The sequence below is a fragment of the Mastomys coucha genome, unplaced genomic scaffold, assembly GCF_008632895.1.
Source record: "Mastomys coucha isolate ucsf_1 unplaced genomic scaffold, UCSF_Mcou_1 pScaffold23, whole genome shotgun sequence".
NCBI lineage: Eukaryota > Metazoa > Chordata > Mammalia > Rodentia > Muridae > Mastomys > Mastomys coucha.
Window position 1 is genome coordinate 61,823,233 of NW_022196906.1, and position 23,331 is coordinate 61,846,563.

General features: G+C 45.8%; 1 protein-coding gene across 4 annotated transcripts in view; it reads right to left on the reverse strand.

Annotated features, from left to right (window-relative positions):
* Window positions 1-23,331, reverse strand: part of Tln2 (talin 2) — a 413,098-nt gene that overhangs the window by 51,630 nt on the left and 338,137 nt on the right. For 3 of the 4 annotated variants that reach the window (XM_031343919.1, XM_031343920.1, XM_031343922.1), the window contains 5 exons: window positions 21,500-21,601; window positions 18,275-18,445; window positions 10,744-10,890; window positions 8,073-8,174; window positions 5,481-5,600 (listed from right to left, as the gene is read on the reverse strand). In XM_031343919.1, the coding sequence (XP_031199779.1) occupies window positions 5,481-5,600; window positions 8,073-8,174; window positions 10,744-10,890; window positions 18,275-18,445; window positions 21,500-21,601 (642 nt within the window). The remainder of the gene's footprint in view (window positions 1-5,480; window positions 5,601-8,072; window positions 8,175-10,743; window positions 10,891-18,274; window positions 18,446-21,499; window positions 21,602-23,331) is intronic. The other variant, XM_031343921.1, reaches the window with a different exon arrangement.

Genomic DNA, 23,331 nt, shown 5'->3' on the forward strand with positions numbered 1-23,331 from the left:
CCTGAGCCATGTTTGACTTTCCCATTTCTAAAGGCTCAGCAGACTTATATATTGTTTTATTTTTCCGCTTGAATATAAAAAAAAAAATTAAGACAGGGTCTCATTTCAGGTTGGCCTCAAATTGATTGTAACTGAGAGTGAGTTTGGACTTCTAATCCACCTGCCTCCACCTCCCAAATGCTGGGACTACAGATATGTGCTTTACCACATCCAGTTTTTGTGGGGCTAGGGATGGGACCCAGAGTCTTACAACACGCTGGACGAGCATCTACCAGCAGAGCTCCAGCCCCAGCCCAGGCTCCAGCCCCAGCCCAGGCTCCAGCCCCAGCCCAGGCTCCAGCCCCAGCCCAGGCTCCAGCCCCAGCCCAGGCATGCATTCTATCGAGGTTGCTGGACTGAGGGATTAGAAGGGGCAGTTTGTCTAAGGGAAGCAGAGTGAACTTCACTACAGCTAGGCTGTCTCCTGTAAGCTGCACTAAATCCCCCCTCTACCTTCCCAAACCATGCATTCCTCTGGTTCTGTTCTGTGTCAGGTTTCACTGTGAGTTTGATAAATACAGCCACAAATGAACTGCCTTCCAGGCCAGGTAAGCAGCTAGAAAAAAAGCAAAAACTTAAAGCATGAGCCTGCGTTACCGGCAAGAGTCAACAACAGCTACAAGCCAGGGCTGCTTCTTCTAGCATCGATCAGGAATAGTTACCAAGAGGTCTCAGATACTGTGAATAATCCTGGGGAGATTCTGGCCCAGGGGATGCTGTCTCCTGCCTTTACCTCATTAGTCAAGCTTAGGGAAGAGTGAGTTCAGAGTTGGGAGGACTGCGAATGTTCACTTTCCTACTACAGAAATATGGACTGGGGCTGGAAAGATGACTCAGCGGTTAAGAGCACTGACTGTTTTTCTGAAGGTCCTGAGTTCAAATCCCAGCAACCACATGGTGGCTCACAACCATCTGGAATGGGATCTGATGCCCTCTTCTGGTGTGTCTGAAGACAGCTACAGTGTACTTACATATAATAAATAAATAAATCTTAAACAAAACAAACAAACAAACAAAAAGAAATGCGGACTGTTTCTAGGAGGGAAAGAAACATTTAGCAGAGTTCATAAGATGCAGAAATGTGAGCTTCCGACTCTGGATGTCTTCGAGTGTGTGCACTGGGTCCTGCGGAGGCTCTCCATCGCTCAGGCTCTCCTACTGACTCTGTGTGATGCACAACAGGAGAGGTAGCCTTCAGCAATACACTATCGCTGTATACATGTCTGGACTGCTGCAGCAAGAACAAGCCACTAAGAGGGAGAAGGTGTCTGTCCACACAGCAGTGATGCCATTGAAATAGTCATTGTTTGGGAGGAGACCCATGTTGTGGCCCAGACTGGCCAGGGACTCCTGTTTGCTCCTACTTCAGCTGTCCAAGTACTGAGACTATCACACAAATCTATTTTACAAGATAAGTTAATGGCTTATATACTACATCAAGGGGAAGCCAGGGAATGTGACATTAGTTTCAAGCTCAACTTGATCCTTAAACGCTTCCACAAAGTTTAATGCCAAGAATTCAAGGCTCAGCATTATCTGAGAGGTGGTAAAGGATGACCACAGATCCCCAAGAGACAGGGGACATCCCAGAGAAAGCAGCAGTGTAGGCAGCACACAACACCCTCTGGTTCAAGTTTTTTTTCCCCCCTCTGGTTCAAGTTTTTAAAAGTGGTCTCAACAAAAACAGAACTCTGTTCAGCTGTCTGACCTTCAGTTTGATTATCTCTGAAACGAGGGCAACAAATGATCCTTGTCTCATACACTTTGTTGAGGACAAAGGGCCAGTGCCTGCCACGGCATCTGGGCTTGGCACCTATCACACTCATTACTTTGTAGGTTGTGGTGAGCTGATGGGACGCTTAAACACAAGAGGACCGCAAAATCACCACGCTCTACTGGCAAGTTCACTGGAAATTCTTACGGCTGGAGGAGCTTCCTAGAAAGGGAACACACTTTTAAGATCGTGTTTCAACTGATAAGCACTAAGAAATGCTCCAGTCCCAAAGCAACATTAAACTTCGCAGCAAGTCTGGCCCGACTTTGCAAGACCCACAGGGTGGATTGAATGTACGACCAGTGTTTATTATAAAGGAATGCTGCTCAAAGACACACAACTTGGGGTTTTAAATTGGTAACTTTAGGGAAGCATTGCTTGAACCTCAAGGAAGCCCTCAGTTCACTTCTCGATCAAAGAAAAATATTGTGGAGAAAACCATCTGCTTTTGTGCCTTAAAGGAAATTAAAAAAAAAAAAAGCCCTGGTTTAGATCCAATTACAATGGAGAGGAGGGAGCACCTCTCCTTCCCGACTCCAATCACTTTCCCTTTACTGGTCAAGTCAAAACAAAAATGAAATGACTTTTTAAAGACTTTAAAAGCAACCAGGTCCAGAGCTGCTTGCCTGGGGGACCTTAAGAGAGTTAGACCAGGGTGCCATCGAGATCCACTTACAGGGAAAAATCCATATCAGGGAAAAATAAATAGTGTGAACAACAGAACCAGACACTACTTTCTCTCTACCTGACAGCTAGTTTTGGGGTGGGAATTTAAAAATAAAATGCCAGCATGTACATCCATCCCACCTGGGAGTGCAGGCTGTACTTCCTGACCAGGCACTTAACCAATGCTCTCCCTGGCTCACAAAGTGGCGATGTGATTTTCCCCAGAGACAGAGCTACAGTCACCAAGTCTCTTCCCCAGGACTTACATTTTGGAATTATAACTCCTAGGATATCAACCCCTCTCTCTTTCCCCCCATCCTTTCCTCTCTTCCTCCTTCCCTTCTCCCCATTGCAACCCTTCTCCTCTCTGTATGTATGTGTGCTGTTACATGTTCCCATAGATGCACAGAGAGGCCACGGGTCAACATCAGGTATCTTCCTTAGTTCTCTTTACCTTATTCTTTGAGACAGCAAGCACCTTTCCCTGAACCTGGAGATCAATCATTTGGCTAGACTTGCTGACCATCAAGCCTAAAATATCCTCTTGTCTCTTCCTCCCCAGGACTAAGATTATAAGCATGTGCAGTCATGAGTAGTTTACATGGGGGCTGGGGATTGGAACTCAGGTCCTCCTGTTTGTATATGATTGAGCTATCTCCCTGGTCTCTCTGTGTTCAGAGAGAAACTAATCTTAACTTGTAAAGCTGCCGGGAGGGTTTTCACTCTTCTGAAGACTTTCCACAATGCTACTAACAAAGTCTCGAGTTTTCCATGGAAAAATAAACAGAGAAGGATCCTGTTTGATGTTCGAGGACAGAGGTCCAGCTTTTCCTGTAATTGTCACATTGTGGAAAAGACCAGAATGCGGACTCGGCGGGGCACACCGCAGAACTCTGAAGGAAAGGTTTCCCACTTGCCCTGCATGTAAATATTTTCACATTCTGGGATGTAGGGGCCCTCTTGGGTGTACAAATAACTCCCACAATTTTGGTATGTTAAAATAAAACAAAACAAAACAACATCCTATATTGCTCCAGGGACCTCCTAACCTTCTCAGTTTTCCCCCAAGCATCTGCTGGCTAATGCACACATAGAACTTTCCTGCACAGGCCACTGGTAATCTTATACTCTCCCTACCAGTTTTGGCTTCAGGTCATGCTGCTCTTGTGTCTGGACTGTAAAATATATCTCAAGATGCCCCGCTAAAAACAGAAAGCCTTACTGACAACGTAAGAGGCTAAAACCCAGCACCAGCAGGCAAGGTGATGCACTGTACAGCAGGCAAGGTGACGCACTGTATGACTAGCGATGCATTCTTTTCTTTGTTGGCTTGGTGCTATCAGTGATCCTGGTTTACAGTAAGGCTCTTCTTGCTCTGGCACTGGGGTGGGCAGCTCAAGAGAGCTTTGCCCATCTGGAAAAGGCAGGCTAGTGTTCCAAATCCAGACAGATGAGGCTGGATCCCACTGCAAAGCTTCCCATGGAGAGGGGCTCAAGCCTCCCTGGCAATCACAGTCTCTGTTTTTAATCCCCATTCAGAGTCAACTACTTCTTCCTTTTGTTCAAAAGCTTCCTGACTGTAGCACAAGTTTTCTTCTACTTGTTTATGAAATTCAAAATTACATGTTGATCAAATGAATTATATGTCTAGATACATTACAGTCTAGAATTATAGTCTAGTCTTACTGAAACAGGAAGACCATTAAAAAAGAAAGAGGAGGAGGAGGATAAAGAGGAGAAATAAGATGGAGATGAGAAAGAGAAAGAGGGGGAAGCTGTGTAAAAGAAATCAAGATTCAGTATTTTTCTTGATGATGTAACATAATTATTATAAACGCAATTATTCATGCTGGGGCCTAGCTGACTACTCTGGAATCTAAGGACAGGAGCATGGTTAGAAACTGAAGGAACTCCATGCTAGAAATATATATGTACTTCAGTACATATATATGATATGCTTGTTCACATGCATTGTTATGGCGTATGTTAGAAAGTGATGCGTTTTGGATCTGTGTTTCTATGGTTGCTTCTAAAGGCCTTTGTTAGACACACCAGGTCCCACCCAGCAGCACTGCGGAAGTGAGGGTGGGTCTGTCATTTCAGGGAAATGAGCAGACCAGTTACAAACCTGTGGCTTCCCCATCCCCTACTATTTAAAAGAAAACACCGAACAGAGTTTCCATTCAAAAAAATAGCTTGCTTCTCACGGAACGTGGTTACCTGTATCTTCCCGTGTTCCCGTAGTCCCTCCATCAGTCTGTATCTCATAGTGAACTTTCTTTCTCTAAGGAGCCACATGGTTTCTTGGGCCCTAGACACCCTTTCTAGGTGCTCACACTGACAAAGCTTCCTCCAGGCCCTTTGGGTCCCCAGCTGTGCTGCGTGGTCCCACTCATGGCTTCTAGAGGCGACTGATCTCTGACAGTGTGCAAACTTGCCATTCTAAGACTTGCCGAGGCCATGCCTACATTAGCCTCTATGAAAAGGGATAAGGAAAGCAGGCAGGTCCTGAACCATAGGCTGGGCCTGTGTCATGCGAGCAGACTTTTATCAAGAGAGGAGGTATGAAATACCACATGCGGTCTTCTATTATTTTGGGGAGTCTTTGGAAAACACAAGTATGACTGATAGGATGTGCTGAGGGGGAGCAGGAATCAGGAAGGTGGCAGCCCCAAGTTTGGGCATCTGAGGAGGGAGATAGGCAGCTGTAAGGGCCTGGCAGAATACTCTAAACAAACCCTTCCACCTGAGAGCCACTCTTCAGGGCACCCTAGTTCTTGGTTAGCTGGCCTCAGCAAGGGTCCAAGTTCTGGGCACAATTTGGAGCTCTCTGAGTGAAATCTAGGGCATCAGTTGCACAGTAATGGGGGGAAGTGAAACCTGCTCCTGGCTCTTGGGCTGGGGTCTTCTAGAACTAGGCTACAGGGTTCCCCGCTCTCCCATCCCCAGGAGCGGGCACCAAGTGTTTGCTTCTTAAGATAGGGGTCTTAAGGTGGCAGACCTCCTCTGGTTCGGCGGTGGCTGCTGCCATCTGGCCCTGGAGAGCCAGGTGCCCATAGTCAGTGGTCATTTGTGAAGCCAGGCCTCCCAACTCCTCCGGGTTAGTAACCGACTTAGTCATCTGGAAAAAGAAAACAAGCAAGACACAAATACATACACACATACACAAAGAGAAGCATCAGAACCAAGTGTTAATACCCTGGGAAGCCAGAGGGTTTCATTCCCTTTTAGCCCCCGGGGAAGGTGAAGGCCAAGCCTTGCATAATGGCTGGACACTGGGGAGGGCAATTCAAGCAAAGCCCATGCTGCATTGCACACAACAGGCCAGGGCTGTGACTGCCCTGCAGCACAGACCAGATGGGCACATGCTCAGCGTGCAAGGCGGGGCAGCGTGGAGCCGGGTCCTCAGGGCCCAATCTCAGGGAATGGATATGGGGGTCACCAGAGGAATTCCCACAAGGGACCGCTCTGGGGAATGAACCTTGTGAGTGGTATATCCTGATTCGGGCTTCTATGAGGATCTAGGCAAGAGAGGATCTGAGGGTAGGGTTGTTACAGTCATGAACGAGACTCAGTGGAGAAGCCAACACCAGGGACTGAAGGTCTCGGGTGACTTTGTAACAAAGCACGGCAAGGTGCTTCCTGAAACATGGTGGTCCAGCTCGACTCACGCACACAGTCCATGCATCCAGTCTGCCCGCACCTCAGGATAACATGCCTCAGTTTAGTGTTATCCAGCCTTTACCTCTGCTTTTTGCCACGAACAAAAAAGTCTCCTAAAAGACAGTCTCTGCCTCTTTTCCAGGAACCTCACTCCTGCCCTATCTCTTTTCTCATTCTTTTAAAAAATAATTTATTTCTATTTGTAGGTGTGTGTGTGTGTGTGTGTGTGTGTGTGTGTGTGTGTGTGTGTGTGTAGTGTATCTACACCACAATGCATGTGTGGAAGCCAGAGGACAACTTCCAGTTGGTTGGTCCTTTCTATTGCTAGGGTTACAGGGTCTGAATGTAGGTCATTAACCTCGGTTACAAGTGTCTTTACCTGCCAAGCCACCTTGCTGGCCCCCTTTGTGGTCTTTTAACACCTTGATTTTTAAAGGGCTATTCCTTTTAGTTTTTAGACAAGGTCTCACATTCAGTTAGCTAAGGATGACCTTGAATTCCTAATTCTATTTCCTAAGGGCTGGAATTACAAGCATGTGCCAGCATGCCCAGTGTAGAGGGCTTTTAAAAGCCCCTTTAAAGGACTCCTTATTTACTGAGGTGGGTTCCAAGGAATACAACTGGCACCCCAAAAGAATGACGTTGTACCATTTTTGCCTAGTCAAAAGGAACAACACAAAGACTCTTCACCTAACAGCTCTGACCCAAAGTGCCAGGCTAGCCACCTCAGGATGTCGTCTCCTGTAGTGTGGGCTTCTTGAGAATCACAAGTGCTAAGGGATGAGGCAGCCTGGCTCAAAGCCTGGCCCAGAAGACTCTCCAGGGACTTTATGAAGACACTCACAAATGCCTCTCAAAGATCCCATTGCCAGACTGCACAGTAAGGGGACTTCGATTTGTCCCCTGTACTCCCCTGAAAGGATGGTCCTGGGGTGACCTCCAGCTTGCCAGGACACTCAGAAGTGACTGTGACTATCTCCTCCTTCCTCAGGCCACATTTATTTAAACAGTAGGCCTGGTACAGAGTTCCCATGCAGAGCAGCCAGGGAAGCCTTCGTGGCCCAAGCTCAACCTCTAGTGGACACACGATTACATGACACAGCCAGTGAGAGGGGTGACTTGGCCACTCCAGCTGGGCCACTGCAATGGCCGCCCCAGTGTGGGCAATCCTCTCGCATTTGGGGCTCCAGGTGGAGAGGAATGTTTTCTGTGTATCTACTCTCTGAAGATCACATTTGTCATCCTCCATGTAACTCTATAATGCCAAGAGGGCACATACCGCTTCCCAGAGCCATTTATAAACACTCATCTGGGAGAATGTTGTTTTGCATGATGTTTCAGTGAAAAAACAAAACAAAACAAAACCCATTACTTCTGCTGTCAGGAATTAGGAAAAAAAATAAACCATACTAATTTTGCCTAAAGGACTAAATGCTCAAGTGTTATAATGTGATTTTTCCAGACAGCTTCATGCTTTTACTATTTTACTCTCAAATATCTTCTCTTATACTAGAACTTAAACCTACTAAAACACCTCAAGTCCTTTCAGAGATGAATAGGATTCTTTCCTTTCTAATGACACCTTCTTTCTCATTTCCTGCTTTTTTGAAAGTTCTCTCCTCCCTTTGGTTCCCTGTGTTCATGCCCAAGTCTCAGTCAACTTTAATTCCTTCTTGCTGGGGCTTCTATACCACAGGCAACCAGGGGGACCACAGAGAGGAGGGAGGAGCTGGGGTCTTGGAAGAAACTGGCATCACAGGGAACCAGCATCATAAAAGGCCGGTCATTTTCTCTGACACAGATCCCAGACTTGAAGACTTAGATGGTGGTGGGCAGCATGGCAGCCCACAGTGGATGGGGCGTGGAGACTCAGATGGCAGAGGGTAGAGGGAGAACCCACAGTGGGCAGGGCCACTCCTTTTCTTCTTACCATTTCCTGAGCTGTGACGGCAATGGCTTTGGAGTATTTAACCACAGTCGTCTGGTAGTCAACAAATGTTCCCTTTGGTTCTGGAGGTGTGCCTTCATCCAGCTGTGGATAAGAGAAGAACTTAGGAGTCATAAAAAGCCTGGCCAAGTATAGGCTGTACTTGTAAGAATTAAAAACTTAGGAAAAAATAGAGAGCTCCTCAGAGGTTTCTTTGGTTCAAACTCAACTCTAACTTCTCCAATCAGAATCACAATGGAGCTACACATTCAGGGGACACAGGCAAGATGGAATCCCAGTTTTTTTTTTTTTTTTTATCTTACTTTTATCTTTAGGAGTGGAAAGTATTTCAGAAGAATAATGATTTAGCTAAGTCTCACCAGATAAGGCAGAGGCTGCCCACAAAAACAGTAGGGAAGGAATCTCAGGAAGAAGGAACCATATTCAAGCACATGATGATGATAAGAGTGGGTCTGGTACTTCCAGGGAAATACAGAGAATGGTGGAAGATGAAGATGAAGGAGGCAGAGTCTCCATCACTGAGGAGTTCCATAACAACACTATGGTCCACCAATATCTGTGTCCAGGGACGCCTAGTGATGATCTAAGTCAATAGAAAGAATTGGAAGAGCTAAGAGCAATCTTTTGACTGCCTACCTCCCAGTTCAATAGCAATTAAGAAAGGGTCAAGATCACTGTGAAAGAACTGGATTTAGCAGTCCCCTCGTAGGTCAAGGGCATACTGATCCAGGTCCCCTGGATGTTAGATCAGGGTAGGTAAATGTGATGGTTGATACTGATAGTCAACTGGACAGTCGAATCACCTAGGAGAAAGACTATAAGCAAGTCTATGTGGGAGTTTCTAGAGTCAGCTAACTGAGTTGGGAAGAAACCAGGAAAAACAGAATGTGGACCATCCCCTGGGCTGGGTGGTTCCAGAATAAACAAAAGGAGAGTGAGCTAAGGGCCAGCATTCACACCTCCTTTTCCTAACTGCAGAGGCAATGTGACCAGCGGCTTCAACCTCCAGCCACTGCGCCTTTCCCACCAGGCTGGACTGTATCTCTCAAACTGTGTGCTAAAATAAACAATTCCTCCTGTAAGTAGCTTCTTGTCAAGTACTCCCATAAGTACTTTTCAATGATCAAAAGAAGTGACACAGAAGGAGCTTGTGGAGAGCAGTGAAATCCCAGGATGTATTTTACAGGAAGGAGAGGGAAACCCTTTGTGTGTATCCTCTGTTGCCAGCAGCTCCTCTCACCATCAGGAGAATCCAGGCTTACTTCTCAAGGGGCATCTGCACCAGTGAGAGCAGCTGTGTGGGTGCTGCTACCACAGTGTATGGCATCACCGTGAGTGAGGCTGGTGGGCTAGCAAAGGACTCAGGGTCTGACTTCTACTCTTCGGGGACTCACACGACATTTCCTATTTTTACATTAATACTAAGAAAATGAAAAAGAGGATCATTTATTTGGCTTTTAACTGCTACTAAGAAGCCATGGACTTGACTATTTAACATCCCCTGTGGACATGTTTGTTTCCAAAGTTCTGGTGTTCTGCTGTTTTGAAAGTCCTGAGCCTCACCCAAATGGTCTTGAGGAGCAGGGGAAATTTATTTTATTGTCTGCTAAACCAACCGTATTTGAAGCATAAGTAGCCCATAGTAGTCACTGATAGAGACTTGGTCTTCCAAGGGAGACACAGTCTAACTTAGGTTGCTACCTTATTAGTGTGAAGATGATGGGAGAGGGTTGTGAAGGCATTTCTCTAATGACTTTCAGGGGATCATTCCTCTGTGGAGACAGAGACAGCTAATGCCTAAACCAGCAATTTAAGACCTTGTATTATCCTAAAATACTTTACTGATGCATACATAATCCAACCATAGGCATTCCCCAATACAGACACTGTAACTCCATTGTCTGTGATACTGTCTAACACTAAGCTGAAAATTAGATGCTGATGAACAAGTGTTTAACTCAACAATATCAAAAAGATATCATTAAAGACAAAATCCTTGGAGGAAAGTAGAAACCCTGGAGTTGAGACTCTTCATTTGGAAGCACTGTCAATTGGGTGCCGAGCCAGAAAATGATTTACGTTGTCTCCTATGCCTGTTGCTTATGAGAACTCACCAAGACCCTTCATACACACTATTTAATGGTTTATGCATTTAAGTAGATATCAAAATGTAAGATTTTTGAAGGTCCCATTAGAGATTCCTAGGGTCTACTTAATTGAGATTGTGATAGAGCAAGACAGGAGTAGAGTCCAGGATCCTGAATTCTAGAAAGTTCCTCAATTCCCAAGTAGCCATTCCAAGGGCCAATGCTTAGAAATCATTTACTAATTCCTCCTGGAGTCTCCTCCCTGTCACAGCTTATAAAGAGGACATGATGTGTATATAAATATTTCCATTTACAAGTAAGGAAGCCAATGATACTTTCACAATGTCTACTTTTAACCACAACTGGCAAGAACTATGCAGTGGCTTACAAAGCTGATGAACTGCTAGTAAAGAAAAAAAAATGATATGTTGGATATATGACTGGCCATTTGCTGGCTTGATGGTCTTGGCCTTGACTGACAGTTTCCCAGAGAAGACCAGGTAGGGATGGTTTGTGAGAGAGTTGGAGACAGGATTGGAAAGGTTTAGGAGCTAGGGTAAGCCTACCTTGCTCATGGCCTCTGCGATGGCATCCACCATGCCTCCCACTAGCCCCACCTCACTGGCAGCTTCATTCAGTGTCACCATAATGTCATCTACAGCTTCCTTCATCAGCTGCGCAGCCTCTGTGATGGCGTCGTGGGTGTGCTGTGCCTGAGGAGGAAATTAAAAATGTCTTAAGTAGCAGGAGATGTTGCTCACCCGTAAGGATCACTTGATGTGCTAAGAATAACCTTTAAAAAAATCAGAAGCCAAGGCTAGGCATGGTGTTGCATGTCTAGGATCCCAGCACTCAGGAGGCTCTCACGTTTAAGGCTAGCTTAAGCATTATGGTGAGACTTGAAAACAAACAAGCAGGTCCCTGGAGAAACCACACCCCGGAAACTAGCCACACTATGCTTTTGAAATGTTTTCCTTCTCTGACTCCAAACATTTACTTGCAGAATCAAAAGCAACCCTTCTTTTACAATAATAAGAGAAAAGAATGAAATGGAACACCAAACTGTCAAGACCAGCTTTATATGCTGCTATGTTCAGGATGGGAGAGAATGCCACAGGTTCCTAAACACACAAATTGACACATTTGTTTAAAAAAATTCGGTAATACAAAGAAGAAAATGTTTTTCATAACAAATGTACTGCTCTTCAACAATGCCCAGCACACCAGCATTCTCTTTCTATAAATAAGGCAGATTATGGAAATGTTGGTACATGCAAGAGATGTAAATTGGCAGAGAGCCTAACAGGCTTTAGAGCCAGGCTGTAAGTTCATGGCTGCTACACTGGCAGAGTGGATAAGGAGTCTTCCAAGGGCTAAGCCCTGCAGGTAATACCCAAGTACCCACATGTGCCTCAGACAGCATCCTGGACAGTCATTGATGTTAAGGGCGGGACTAGGGGCTCAAAGCAAAAGGGTGAATGGATGTGAAACAACGCTGGTGCAGATAGCTCACATAACAGGAAGAGGTGTGGGAAAGAGTTATGCTATGGGTGCAGGAAACCTAGGTTCTAGCTTTGCTCTACCACTGACTAGTGCAACAGAGCCTGGCCTCCTTTTCAGTGAGGCTGTAAGAATTCTATGTTCTGAATGCCTGATAAGCCAGGAAGGTGCAGATGCCTTATGTAGAAGAAGGGCAGGCCAGCGGGAACTCTGCCCTCACTCTGCAATGTAGCTGAATGCCAGGGATGTGAACGTCAGAACTTCACTCTCCTCAAGCACTGGATCCACACAACAGCTGTGGTTATCCTGGCACAACTCGGGGCTGTAAGCCTCCCCAAAGGTCCCAGAGACTGCGTTTTTACCTTGGTGGATATGAAGGAAGGGAAGCCAGAGGGACTTAGAAGAGGCCCTGTCTTAACTAAAAGGCTGTGGGAAGCAAGAAGAGTTCCTCAAAACGGACTCTGACAAGATATCAGACACACTGCTCACAGCTATCCTCTGCTGAGGAACCAGCTTGACTCCATCTTAGGCTCAAAAGCATCTTATAGTTAAGGCAAACTAGGTCCACTTTTGCTTATGATTAAATCTGTGTCTCAGGGATTGGGCTATGCCCCACCTGTAACCTGAACTACAAATGGTTCTGTACTGCCTGTTCCAGGAATGGTAATCATGTCTTTGTTTCAAAAAGTCAATTATAGCCATCTTGCAACCCGATTTTTTTTTTTTTTCAAAAGGCTGTATGACTGCCTATGACTACCTGGCTATGAATACCTGTTGTTATAACTACCTGGTTGTGAATATCTATTGTTATGGCTCCCTTGTTATGACCACCTTGCAACATGACTTTGTTTCAGTAAGGACTACCTCCTTATGATGCTCTGTTTCTGTAACTGCCTAGTTTGCCTGCCTTGTCTTCCTCAGATCCAATGCTGATCTCTTGAGCCCCACCTTAGGGAGAGGTAGCCCATGTATATGAACAAAAGAGCTTGCTTTAATTAACTGATTGAATTAATTATTTTGGCCATGATAATTTGGGTCAGTTGTTTTTTTCCTCTCGCTTTTGGGATTAATGCTGTGTAGACACACCAAATTCTGCCTTCAGGACAGAAATGGGTAAGCTCACAATCTAGGCTTATCGCCGACTTGCCAGCACAGAGTAAAACAGAATGTGCAAACTGCTTTATTCTGCTACAAGTCTTCAAGGTGGCATTCCTGCGCAGAACTCTCTAGAGAAAGCTTCTAAAACTACATACAGACTCCCATTACACAAGCGTAAACAGAAGGGGTGCTTTTTTTGTGTCGTTGCTACGATGAGAACACTACTGACACAAGTCTACAGACCACATTAAAGTGAAACACTGCCATTCAGAGACTTGCTTTCACCTTCAAGGGTCTTTAGGAGTGCAAACTCTTAACAGGAGTGGGTCAGTTCTGAACGAGGTGCTTGTGCTCCTGCCTGACAGACCATTGCAACAGTGCTCCCCAAGAAACTAGAATCTCTCCAGGGATTTCATGCTGGGAGAAGAAGGTTGAATCTTGGTGCCAGCCAGAGAGGTAGGCTGTCTTCTAGAAAGAGGTTTCACACAGCTAACGAGTTTTGACAATTAACAAGTCAGACCGCCGCAAGCCCAGAGCCAGACAATGATGAGGGTTGGGACCACATCATGACTCAGATGGCTTAGTTATACATACTTCTTACCCTCTATGTAAACCTAAACTTTAAAATGGACTTGGGGGCTACGGGACCCCTTTATTTGTTCTTCTTCTCAATGTGGCTGCAATGAATGATTATCCTCTGTCGTTCACTATTCCCAATCTCTTTAATTGGCCCCCTGAGGGAGGGTAGACAAACTGAGTTTGTCGGCATATAGCAACTTGGGGACAGGCACCAAGGATGCCATAGAAAGGAATAGATCCAGGGTCTGATCTTAACAACTCTGGGAATGAGAACATAATTCAGGGAAGGCATCAGTAAATTACAGAATGATCTATGAACCCCTCAGTAAACATCTTTGCTTTTGGAAAGCCCAGAAATAAACTACCTACTGTCTGACTGGAGATAAGCTTGCTCTCTTTTATATTTTCTCTCTCTCTCTCCCTCTCTCCTCTTCTTCTTCTCTCTCTCTCTCTCTCCCCCTCTCTTTCTCTCTCTCTCTCTGTCTCTCTGTACATGCTCACATGTGTGTGAATGCATGTATAGCTGCATGTGTACGTATGTGTGGAGACAGAGGTTTACCTTAGGTCTTCCCCTCAATCACTTTCTACCTCATTTGTTGAGGCAGGGTTTCTTACTGAACCTGGAGTCTACTAACTAGCTAGCCTGGCTGGCCAGTGAGCCTAAGTTCTCCAGTGCTGCGTTTACCTGTGTGTACTGTGGGGGTATGGTTTTGTATGTGGATGCTGGGGATCTGACCTGAGGTCTTTATTCTTGGGTGGCAAGCGTTTTATTGACTAAACTATCTCCTTAGCCCGTGCTCTTCATTTTTGAGCATTACAGGTTTCTAGAGTGTCAGCTCAGAGGTCACTTCTTCTCTGACATCCCTAGGCATGCCTTCTCTCCTCTCAAACTCAGAGGCAGGCTTCATCTTCATTGAACAGCCTGGCCCTAGTCCATACATGGTGGGCTGGCTAAGCACAACAGCATTAGACATCCAAAGACATAGCAGGATCTCAATGAAAGCATGCTTTAACAACCAGCAGCCCTCTGGGAAGCAAAGTGAGCAGGGCAATAATGAGGTCATTATTTTAGGGTCTGGAGTGACTGGCTCCCTTATTACTGCTCCTCACACAGGGGAAAATCACATCTGTTCTTTTTTGGACACATGTCTGAAGACAGCTTCCAAGGAGCCTTTTTCTTCCAGATGGGACTTCCACTACAAAGCCCAGGACAGCAGGCAAAGACATCAGAGAGGCTCGGAAAGCTGGAGAAGACAGGAGTGGGTCTCACACCTTAGGGTCGGGGCCGGCAACTGATAATTAGAGCTCTCTGAAGGGGATGGGATGAGGATGTGGCTTGGCTGGAGTGCTGCATAAGGCAAACTTGAAGGGAATTCTATAGAAGAGAAGAGGGGAGAGATGATGCCTCCGGAGCTCAAAGGGCTGTGAGAGAGGCCACGAACATGTGCCTCTCTCTGTAACTGTCTTGATTTATTACCTGCCTGATAGACATAAAGGTATCAGCCCATGAAGCCTCAAAATTCCCATGTAGCTGGAGACCTTGAACTTCTGAGCCTCTTCCTCCTCCTCCCAAGAGCTGGGATTATAGGTGTATGTCACCATTCCCAGCTCACACAGTGCTGGAATAGAATCCAGGGCTTGGTGGATGCTACTGCTGCGATAGTGCTCTGCCAACTGAGCTACATCCCACGTTCCTGTTTTTACACACTATTCTCATTCAGATGAAAGCTCACTGCTTAGTAGAGGAGACAAGGAAATGGATCAGTTGCTAGCAAGAGGTGGCCTGGGGGATTGGACTACTTTTATGTTTGACCCAGACCTTGAGTGTTTGTTTAGCCAAATCAGAACTACTGATAACTATTTAAGAACATTTCATTGTAGTTTATTACCTATTTATTTAAAATGAAATTTAACATTTATCTAGTATATGCATGTGTGTGCATGTATGTGGAACTCTGCGTGTCATAGTGCATGTGTGGAGGTCAGAAAATAACTCAGGGAACTGGATTTCTCTTTTCTCCATTGGGTCCTGGGAATCAAACTCAGACCAATAGGCTTGGTGGCAATTAACCACCAGCTGAGCCATCCAGCCATCCCATTGAACAATGTTGTGACTTTGTTTCTTCTACAAATGAGACTGCTACACCAAATCAACAGCAAATAGAGCCTAATAAACATTCCCCCAAATGATAACATCCGAGTTGATTAATTAGGTGGCCTCTTAGCCAAGTCTAAAGAAGCAAACTTGATAAGGGGGAGCCTGTTATCTCAGCCCTCAGGAGGCTTCAGGAGGAGGATCACAAATCTGAGGCCCTCCCTGGGCTACACAGCCAGTTTCAGGTCAGTATGAGCTACATTCCCTGTTTCTAAAAGGGGAGGGGAGAGAAGGGAAGTGGAGGGGAGGGGAGGGGAGGAAAAAAAAGAAGGGGTGTGGGGGACAGTATCAGCGGCAAACTTAATGACCAAAATGTCCTTTGGAGCAAGCCTGTCACAGTCTCCAGACAAAACACAGGATGAACACTGGGATGGGGCAGAGGTCTTGTTAACGGTCACATCACGCCATCTGATAGAAGAACTAGTCTTACTGATGGACAACAGTTCTAGCCACTACTTCCATATGGGGAATGTCACTGTGGAGCGATGGTACTGACTACGTGCCCAGCTCTTAGGGAGCTTTGAGCTCACAGTCTAAGTGGGTACACCGGCATCTTCAAAGCCCAGAACTCCTACTTGATATTCTATTGGCACTGAAAGCTTCATGGGGAAGTTGGCAACACATGGCAGAAAGAAAGCCCCAGGGACAAGCCTGCTCCAGTCTGAGGGGTTGATGCAGAGGGGTCGGCCTCCCACCGGTGACCATCACAGTCAGAGCTGGGTCCACTGTGCTCCACCATTTTGGTAAATAGAGTTATTAATTCCAAAAGACTTTGAACATTTGGAGGGTTGATGCTGGCTCTTAATTATTTTAGTATCCAAATTATACTCTTACTAATAGCTAAAAATGTGAAAGATGGGCTGTAGAAAAGGCCAGGTCTTCACCCTGAGTCCTGCCAGTAAGGCAAAGTCAGTGTACAGTTGGATGTTTTAAAAATATGGATTAAGCTGGGCAGCGGTAGCACACGCCTTTAATCCCAGCACTTGGGAGGCAGAGGCAGGTGGATTTCTGAATTGGAGGCCAGCCTGGTCTACAGAGTGAGTTCCAGGACAGCCAGAGCTATACCGAGAAACCCTGTCTTGGAAAAAAAATCAAAACAAAAAACAAAAAAAAATATGGATTAAAAGTGGGCTGGAGAAAGGACTCAGTGGTTAAGAGGGTTTGCTGCTTCTGCACAGAGCTGGCATTTGCTTCCTAGAACCCACGTCAGGGGGGGCTCGCAACTGCATGAAACTCCAGCTCCATGGGATCTAATGCCCGGCTCAAACATTCAAGAATACCTCCATTAGGCATGTGCACACACACACATACACAGGCACACATACACATACATAAGTAATAAAATATGGATCTGTCTTAGTATTAGTTGTCAACTTGACAGTCTAGACCTACTTCAAGATCTCAGTTGAAGGACTGACTGTCTTTATCAGATTGGTCTGTGGATGCCTGTGAGGGATTTTCTTAATTGAGGGCCCAGTCTATTTTGGTTCATACCATCTGTAGACAGGTAGTTATGGGTATATAAGAATGCTGGCTGAGCATCAGACCAGGAATAACTGAGCAGATAAGCAGCATTCCTCCACGGTTCCTGTTTCTTCCAGGTTCCTGCCTTGGAGTTTCTTCTTAATTTCCCTCCATGATGGATTGACTCGGCAGTGTAAGCCAGTAAGTTACTTACTCCTCCAAGTTGCTTTGGGTCAGAGTAACAGAAAGAAACTAGAACAGATGGCACTGTTTCCCTGTTTAAGGACACCACTAGCTCCCATGCCTTATATAAACGTCATACTCCTTGGCAAAGATGATGAGATGCATCAGTATATCTTTGCCCAGCTTCTTGTCAAACTGTGCTCATATGAATATTCCGGCCTTACCAGACTGCTTACAATTTTCAGAAGGCTCCACATTATTTTTGTAATTCTATATTATGTCCATGCTGCTGCTAAGTTGTTTGTTTATTTATCTGTATGTGTGTGTGCCTGAGTGTATGCATGTGCGCCGTGTATGTGGAGACCAGAAGAGGGCACTGTATTACAGGCACTGTGAACTACTTGATATGTACTTGGAATGCAAGTCAAGCCCTTGGCAAGAAGCCATCAGTAAGCCATCTCTTCAGGTCCTGTTACCTCTTAAGTTCTAAGCAAAATGCAGTACTAGGTCAGTCATCCATGATAGACTGCTGCCATGTCTGGCTCTTAAAAGCGACTCACTGGAGAAATGTTCTTACAAACTGACAGGTGTGTGTGTTTATGTGTGTGTGTGTGTGTGTGTGTGTGTGTGTGTGTGTGTGTGTGTGTGTGTGTGTGTGTGTGTGTGTGAAGGCTGTTATATTAAATTAGCATCTTTTGGGCTGGGGAGGTAGCTCAGTAGTAAGAATGTTTGCCTAGCATGTGTGAGGCCCTCAAACACTGAAAAAACAAGTAAATTACATCACCATCCCTGAAGGAGAAGAGAAATCACATTCACTGAAAGCAAATGGCATTCCTTCAAGCAAGTTAGACATCAACACTTAGCAGGCACCCAGCAAGTATGTCAGCTTCATTCCTACAATGAACATACCATGCACTCTTCTGCCCCATGAGTGCTTGCCCACATACTCTATCAAGGAAGGAGAACTTGTGAATAACCCTTACCTATATCTGTTTGGAAAGCCACCAGATTATCTCTCTTTTAGACTGGGAAATCAACTTGGAGGTGTTTTTTGAGGAAGGAGACAACACAGGGGGGATCTGGACTTCCAAACCAGCCCCTGATGGCTTAGAGCATACCTTGGGATTTCCTCCACCTTCTTTGGCTGCATACAGCATCTGCAGGGCAGACTCTGCAAGAGTCTTGGTCTGGTCCAGTACTGTCATCTGTTGTTGATGGTCCAGCATCTTGGAGGCGACACCAACTGCAGCTAAGATCAAGGGCTCAAAGTAGCTTGCCAGCTGTGTCACCTTTCAAGGAAGAAAAATCCCAGATGTATCATGTAAGTTTGGGTCTCCTTTTGGGGGGGCCCCTTTGTGAGAAGGGGATTCGGCGGAGCAAGGATGAGATGATGACTCATTGGAAAAGGCGTGTTTGGCTACAACTTTTTAAATACTTGCTAGTTAACAATCTACTGCTTGGCTTTTCTTCCTGGGGGAATTCTCCATCTCCTTTCCATATACGGTAAGAAACTCATTCTGGAATTTATAGGTAGACACTAGACTTATACCCAGTTTTATAAATTGTCAGTTTTATAAGTTAAAACTGTTAAGAATAAGAGGCATCCCACAGATTCAAAAGGGAAGCAGAGAAGAGAGGAGGGTAATGAAGTGGGGGTGGATGAAGAATATCTGCAAAGCTTTTCAGTAGACAGTCTGACTGGCGTCCTCGACGAGGACTGGGCCAAGCCTTGAGAATGGAACAAAAGCAAAATGATTTCACCGCTGTCAAACTTCTGTGTTTGGCTCAACCTGGGAAAATAAAAAGCTTGTCAAGGGGCTCAGAATGTAGCTCAGTGGCAAATTACTTTTATGGTGTGTGAGGGGTCCTGGGTATGATCTCCAGTGTTCAAACCAAACCAAACCAAACCAAACCAAACCAAACCAAACCAAACCAAACCAAACTAATTAAGACAGCTACTTACTGCCCCAGGATAAACTTCCTTCCAGCAGATAGCAGACCATGCTCTATACATACCATACAAAGTACACACACACACACACACACACACACACACACACACACACACACACACGTATTTGGGAGCGCCAGGGCCAATGCCACAAATATTTATCAGGCCCATCCCCTGTGTTTTTAGCTCTTTGCTAAATGTTTCCTATTCAATTCCTTGGTTAATCTCAGTTCCAATTTTAAGAAGTAGATCCAGGTGAAGAGAAACTGAGGCACAGTTGTGGGCTCTATGCTGATGCTATGCTGCTCCAAGGTGGAGATGAGGCGGGGGTGAGGCTCACTTCATAGTCTGGCTCTTGATTCCCTTTCTCTTCTCAATGACATCCCTTTGCTTTAGTGTTTATTCTAGTTCTGCTGCAGTCACATTGAGAAGTCCATCACTCAGTGTCTGTTTCTTGCTTTATAACATATCTGAAGTCGAGGGAGGGTGTGTGATGGGGATGAGTGTGATAGAGCAACACCTCCTATTTAACAGTGAGAGGACCACATTTTCAGTTTGGCTTCAACTATTTCCAGCACCAATGGCTATTCTAATTCCTCATTTTTTGTGCACCATAACTAATTGCTAAGCTTCCCACTGAGGGTATTTTATGTAAATCTTCAGCCTGTGGCTCCCTTAAGGCTTTTTTTTCCATCACATGAAAGGATAGTATTGTGGGGATAAAGGAGGAGAGGCCACTTCGTACAAGCAGGCATTGGGTCACAAACAAAGCAAGGGTTGGGAGGTTATAAGGACGAGCACAGTAGTGAATAGCAGAGTCCAAAAACAGAACAATGGTAGTCGTTAGAGCTAACAGTGAGGCAGGACTAGTGGCCAGCAGTAAGAACTCAGCTCTGTTATTCTCATCGGGTTATCCTGCAAAGACATCCGAGTAGCGCTGCTGCTTACCTACCGTGCCTCTGTGTGCATCTGTGCGTGTTTGTACACATGTGCAGGGGCATGTGGACGCCAGAGACTGATATCTGGCATTTGCCTTAATTGCTCTCCACCTTATTTTGTGTGTGGGATGTGTGTGCACATGTAGGGTTGGGTCTGTATGGCCATGCCTAGATGAAACAGCCAGATGTCTAGTGTCTTCCTGGATCAGTCTCTGTCTTATTCTCTTGAGACAGGGTCTCTCATTCAATCTGCAGATCACCAGTTTGGCTAGGCAAACTCCCAGGATCCACTCGTCTTTCCCCATCCAATGCTAGAGTTACAGGCACATACAGCAATGTTCAGCTTTTTCCATGGGTCCTGGAGAGTCAGTCTCGGGTCTTCATGCTTGTACAGTAAGCATTCTTACTGAGCCATCTTCCCAGATCTTTGATCTAAATTTTTGGTCTCCCACTGAACTTGGAGCTTGCAGATTTGACTAGATGTCTTCATGGTGGGTTATAGCCTGATTACTGGGAATGAGGACTACTCTACTTTCCAAGGAGGAGAGACAACATGGTCCAAATGGAGAGTCCAAAGGTGGCCCAAACCAGGGCCAGAGGGAACTGCTATGAGATAGCTCGTGAGCCCCAGAGGTAGTTCGGCCTCGGCCTCCTGTGCACTGGGGTTATAGATGTGTACCGTGTGTACCGATGCCTCTAGTTATACAGGTGCTAAGGGTCTGAACTTGGGTCCTCATGCAAAGCAAGAGCTTTACCTGATACTTCCCCAAAGCCCTCTGTGTGCATCTTAAAGGAGCCCCTTGAAGGCCAGGTGGGTAGCCTGCAAGCAGGGCTTGCTCCCCGCCTTCTTTGTCCAGATGTGGCGGTCCCAGTCTGCATAAGCAAAGGCAGCCCTGTTCACAGGCATAGGACTTATCCCTTCCCCAGGAATGATGCTGGCTTCATCACCAAAGGCAACAGGGCACTGTGGTGGTGGTCAGAATGAGAAATGGCTCTCACAGACTCCTGTATTTGAACACTCGATCCCCAGTGGGTGGCATTCTTTGATAAGGGTATGAAGCTTTATGAAGATAGGGTCGTGCTAGAGGGAGTCACTGGGGCTGGCTTTGGGGGTCTCATGGACTAGCCCCACTCATCTGTTCTCTCTCTGCTCTTCAACTGCAAGGCTGGCCTCCTGCTTCTGCTGTCTTCAGACCTTTGCTGCCATGGTGGACTCTATCCTTTTGGAACTGTCAGCCAAAATAAACCTTACTCTCACAAGTTGCTTTTGGTCAGGTTTTTATCATTGCATCAGAAAAAAAACTAATACAGGAACAAATGGGTCTCTCAGGAGTATAGAAACGTATAGCCAAAATGTTTAATGCTTTAGAATCCTATCTGTTCGCTAGGTTTATTTGATTAGTAATTAACATATACCATCTCTCTCTCAGCAGGATCGCCTGCTTGCACAGTACCTTATGTCCAAGTTGGGCAGCTTCTCCTCGGGCTGCTGTAGCGATGGGATCAATAAGATGCCCGATTTCCTGGACCACCGAGGTCAGCTGCTCCTGGAGGGCCTGAGAGAGGAAGAGCTGTCAAGGTCATTTGACAACAGTTCCCCACAATGCTGTGTCATTCTGAAAAGCCCTTGATGAAGGACAAGGGGACCTGCATGATATCTGACTGCCTGGATGCTCCTCTGATCTTCCATTCCCTGACTTGCCTCACTCCCCAGGGTGAGATCCCCTATCCTTCCTCAGATGAAGCAGGCATGAGAGATGTGTTTCTCGCTGGCTTCATTCTTAGCAACCCTGACAACTGCTGCTGGTGGCATCTTCATGGTTGGTTACAAACCCTGGTTATGGGCAATGAGAACTAGCTCTACTTTCCAAGAAGAGGCAACATGGTCCAAATGGAGACAGCTAATTGGGCACTTAGGGGACATACTGGTCTTGGTGCTCACAGAACTTAAAGAGGAGGGGGAAAGGATGATGTAAAAATGAGATCAGCTCTCCGAAGGCTTCGCTGATGGCACTCTGTGAAGGAATCAGATGGGCTACATGCAGAGCTTAGCCAGACTCTGCTCACTGTCCTTGGTGACTTGAAGGCACATACTGGAAATGACACTCTTGAGGTATTCATATCAGGTCTGAGATGGCTTAAACTCTCTGCTCCCAATAAATGTGTTTAGGTTGTTAAGAGACAGGGAAAGAAAGCCAGACTGTTGGAAGGGGGCAGGTGGGGGATGGAGAACTCGAGGCTGGAGAGGAAGTGGAAGCAGGAAAAATCTCCCCCCTTTCTCAAAATCATCGTAGGAACTGTACTGGATAGGTTCAGGGTTAACAGATGAAAGCATGGGCATCATAGGGATGTATGCCCTGATGTGTCATCTCAAGAGTGACAATATCCTTTCTCCACTTGTGACTCTGCTACAGACCTCTACGCATTGGCACGCGAGGGCTTCAGGCAGAGTTCACTCTGGGAGAGAAAAAGCTTAACAGGGCAAGCTTGAAAACAAAACAAAACAACAACAACAAAAGAGCTAGAGAGCTGGGGCAGGCAGGGAGAGGCTTCCTTAAGTCCAAAGGCCTTACTTAGCTAATTATTTATTGTCCTCACACAGTTAGTGTGATTATGGGTATGAATGACAGAGAAGCCCTTGTCTAATGAAGGATCTTGGGTATAAAGGGGGTACATTTTCTTCCTATTTGGGGAGCTAAAGCAGAGGATGCAGTTTAGAAGGGATGGTGTAAGGCAGACATTTCTGGGGTGGTGGTCACAGGTCTTTTTGGGGTGGCGGGCAGTGTCTCACTAAGTAGCCCTAGCTATCCTCAAACTCACAGAGATCAAACTGCCCCTGCCTGCTGGAGCTAGGATTAAAAGTGTGTAAAGCTACCAAAACTGGCTTCGTCTTGGCTTCTTGAGCCGGGGGCTATGTAAGGGTGTGGTTTGCTGACAAGTCATCAGCACACACACTTCATGTGTGTTTACTGTGTATATGCTCAACTTTAAGAACAGGCTTAAAATAGTAATGCTAGCTTTCAACATGGTTACAGTACTTAGCCCTGCTTCTCATTTCCTGGAATTCTGTGTGCGCATGCATGTTTGAGTGTGTATGCGTGTGTGAGGCCAAAGCAGAACAGACAGCTCTATTAATAAAAATGAGCGATGCTTAGTTCTAGGTTCACGGTTTGGAGAATGGGGACAGAGCTCATTAGGCTTAAATTCTACGCAGTAAGATAAACATATCGTTCATGCAAACCAAATGCCTGACTGTTGGGCACTGTCCCTCCTGGGAAGTATGGAT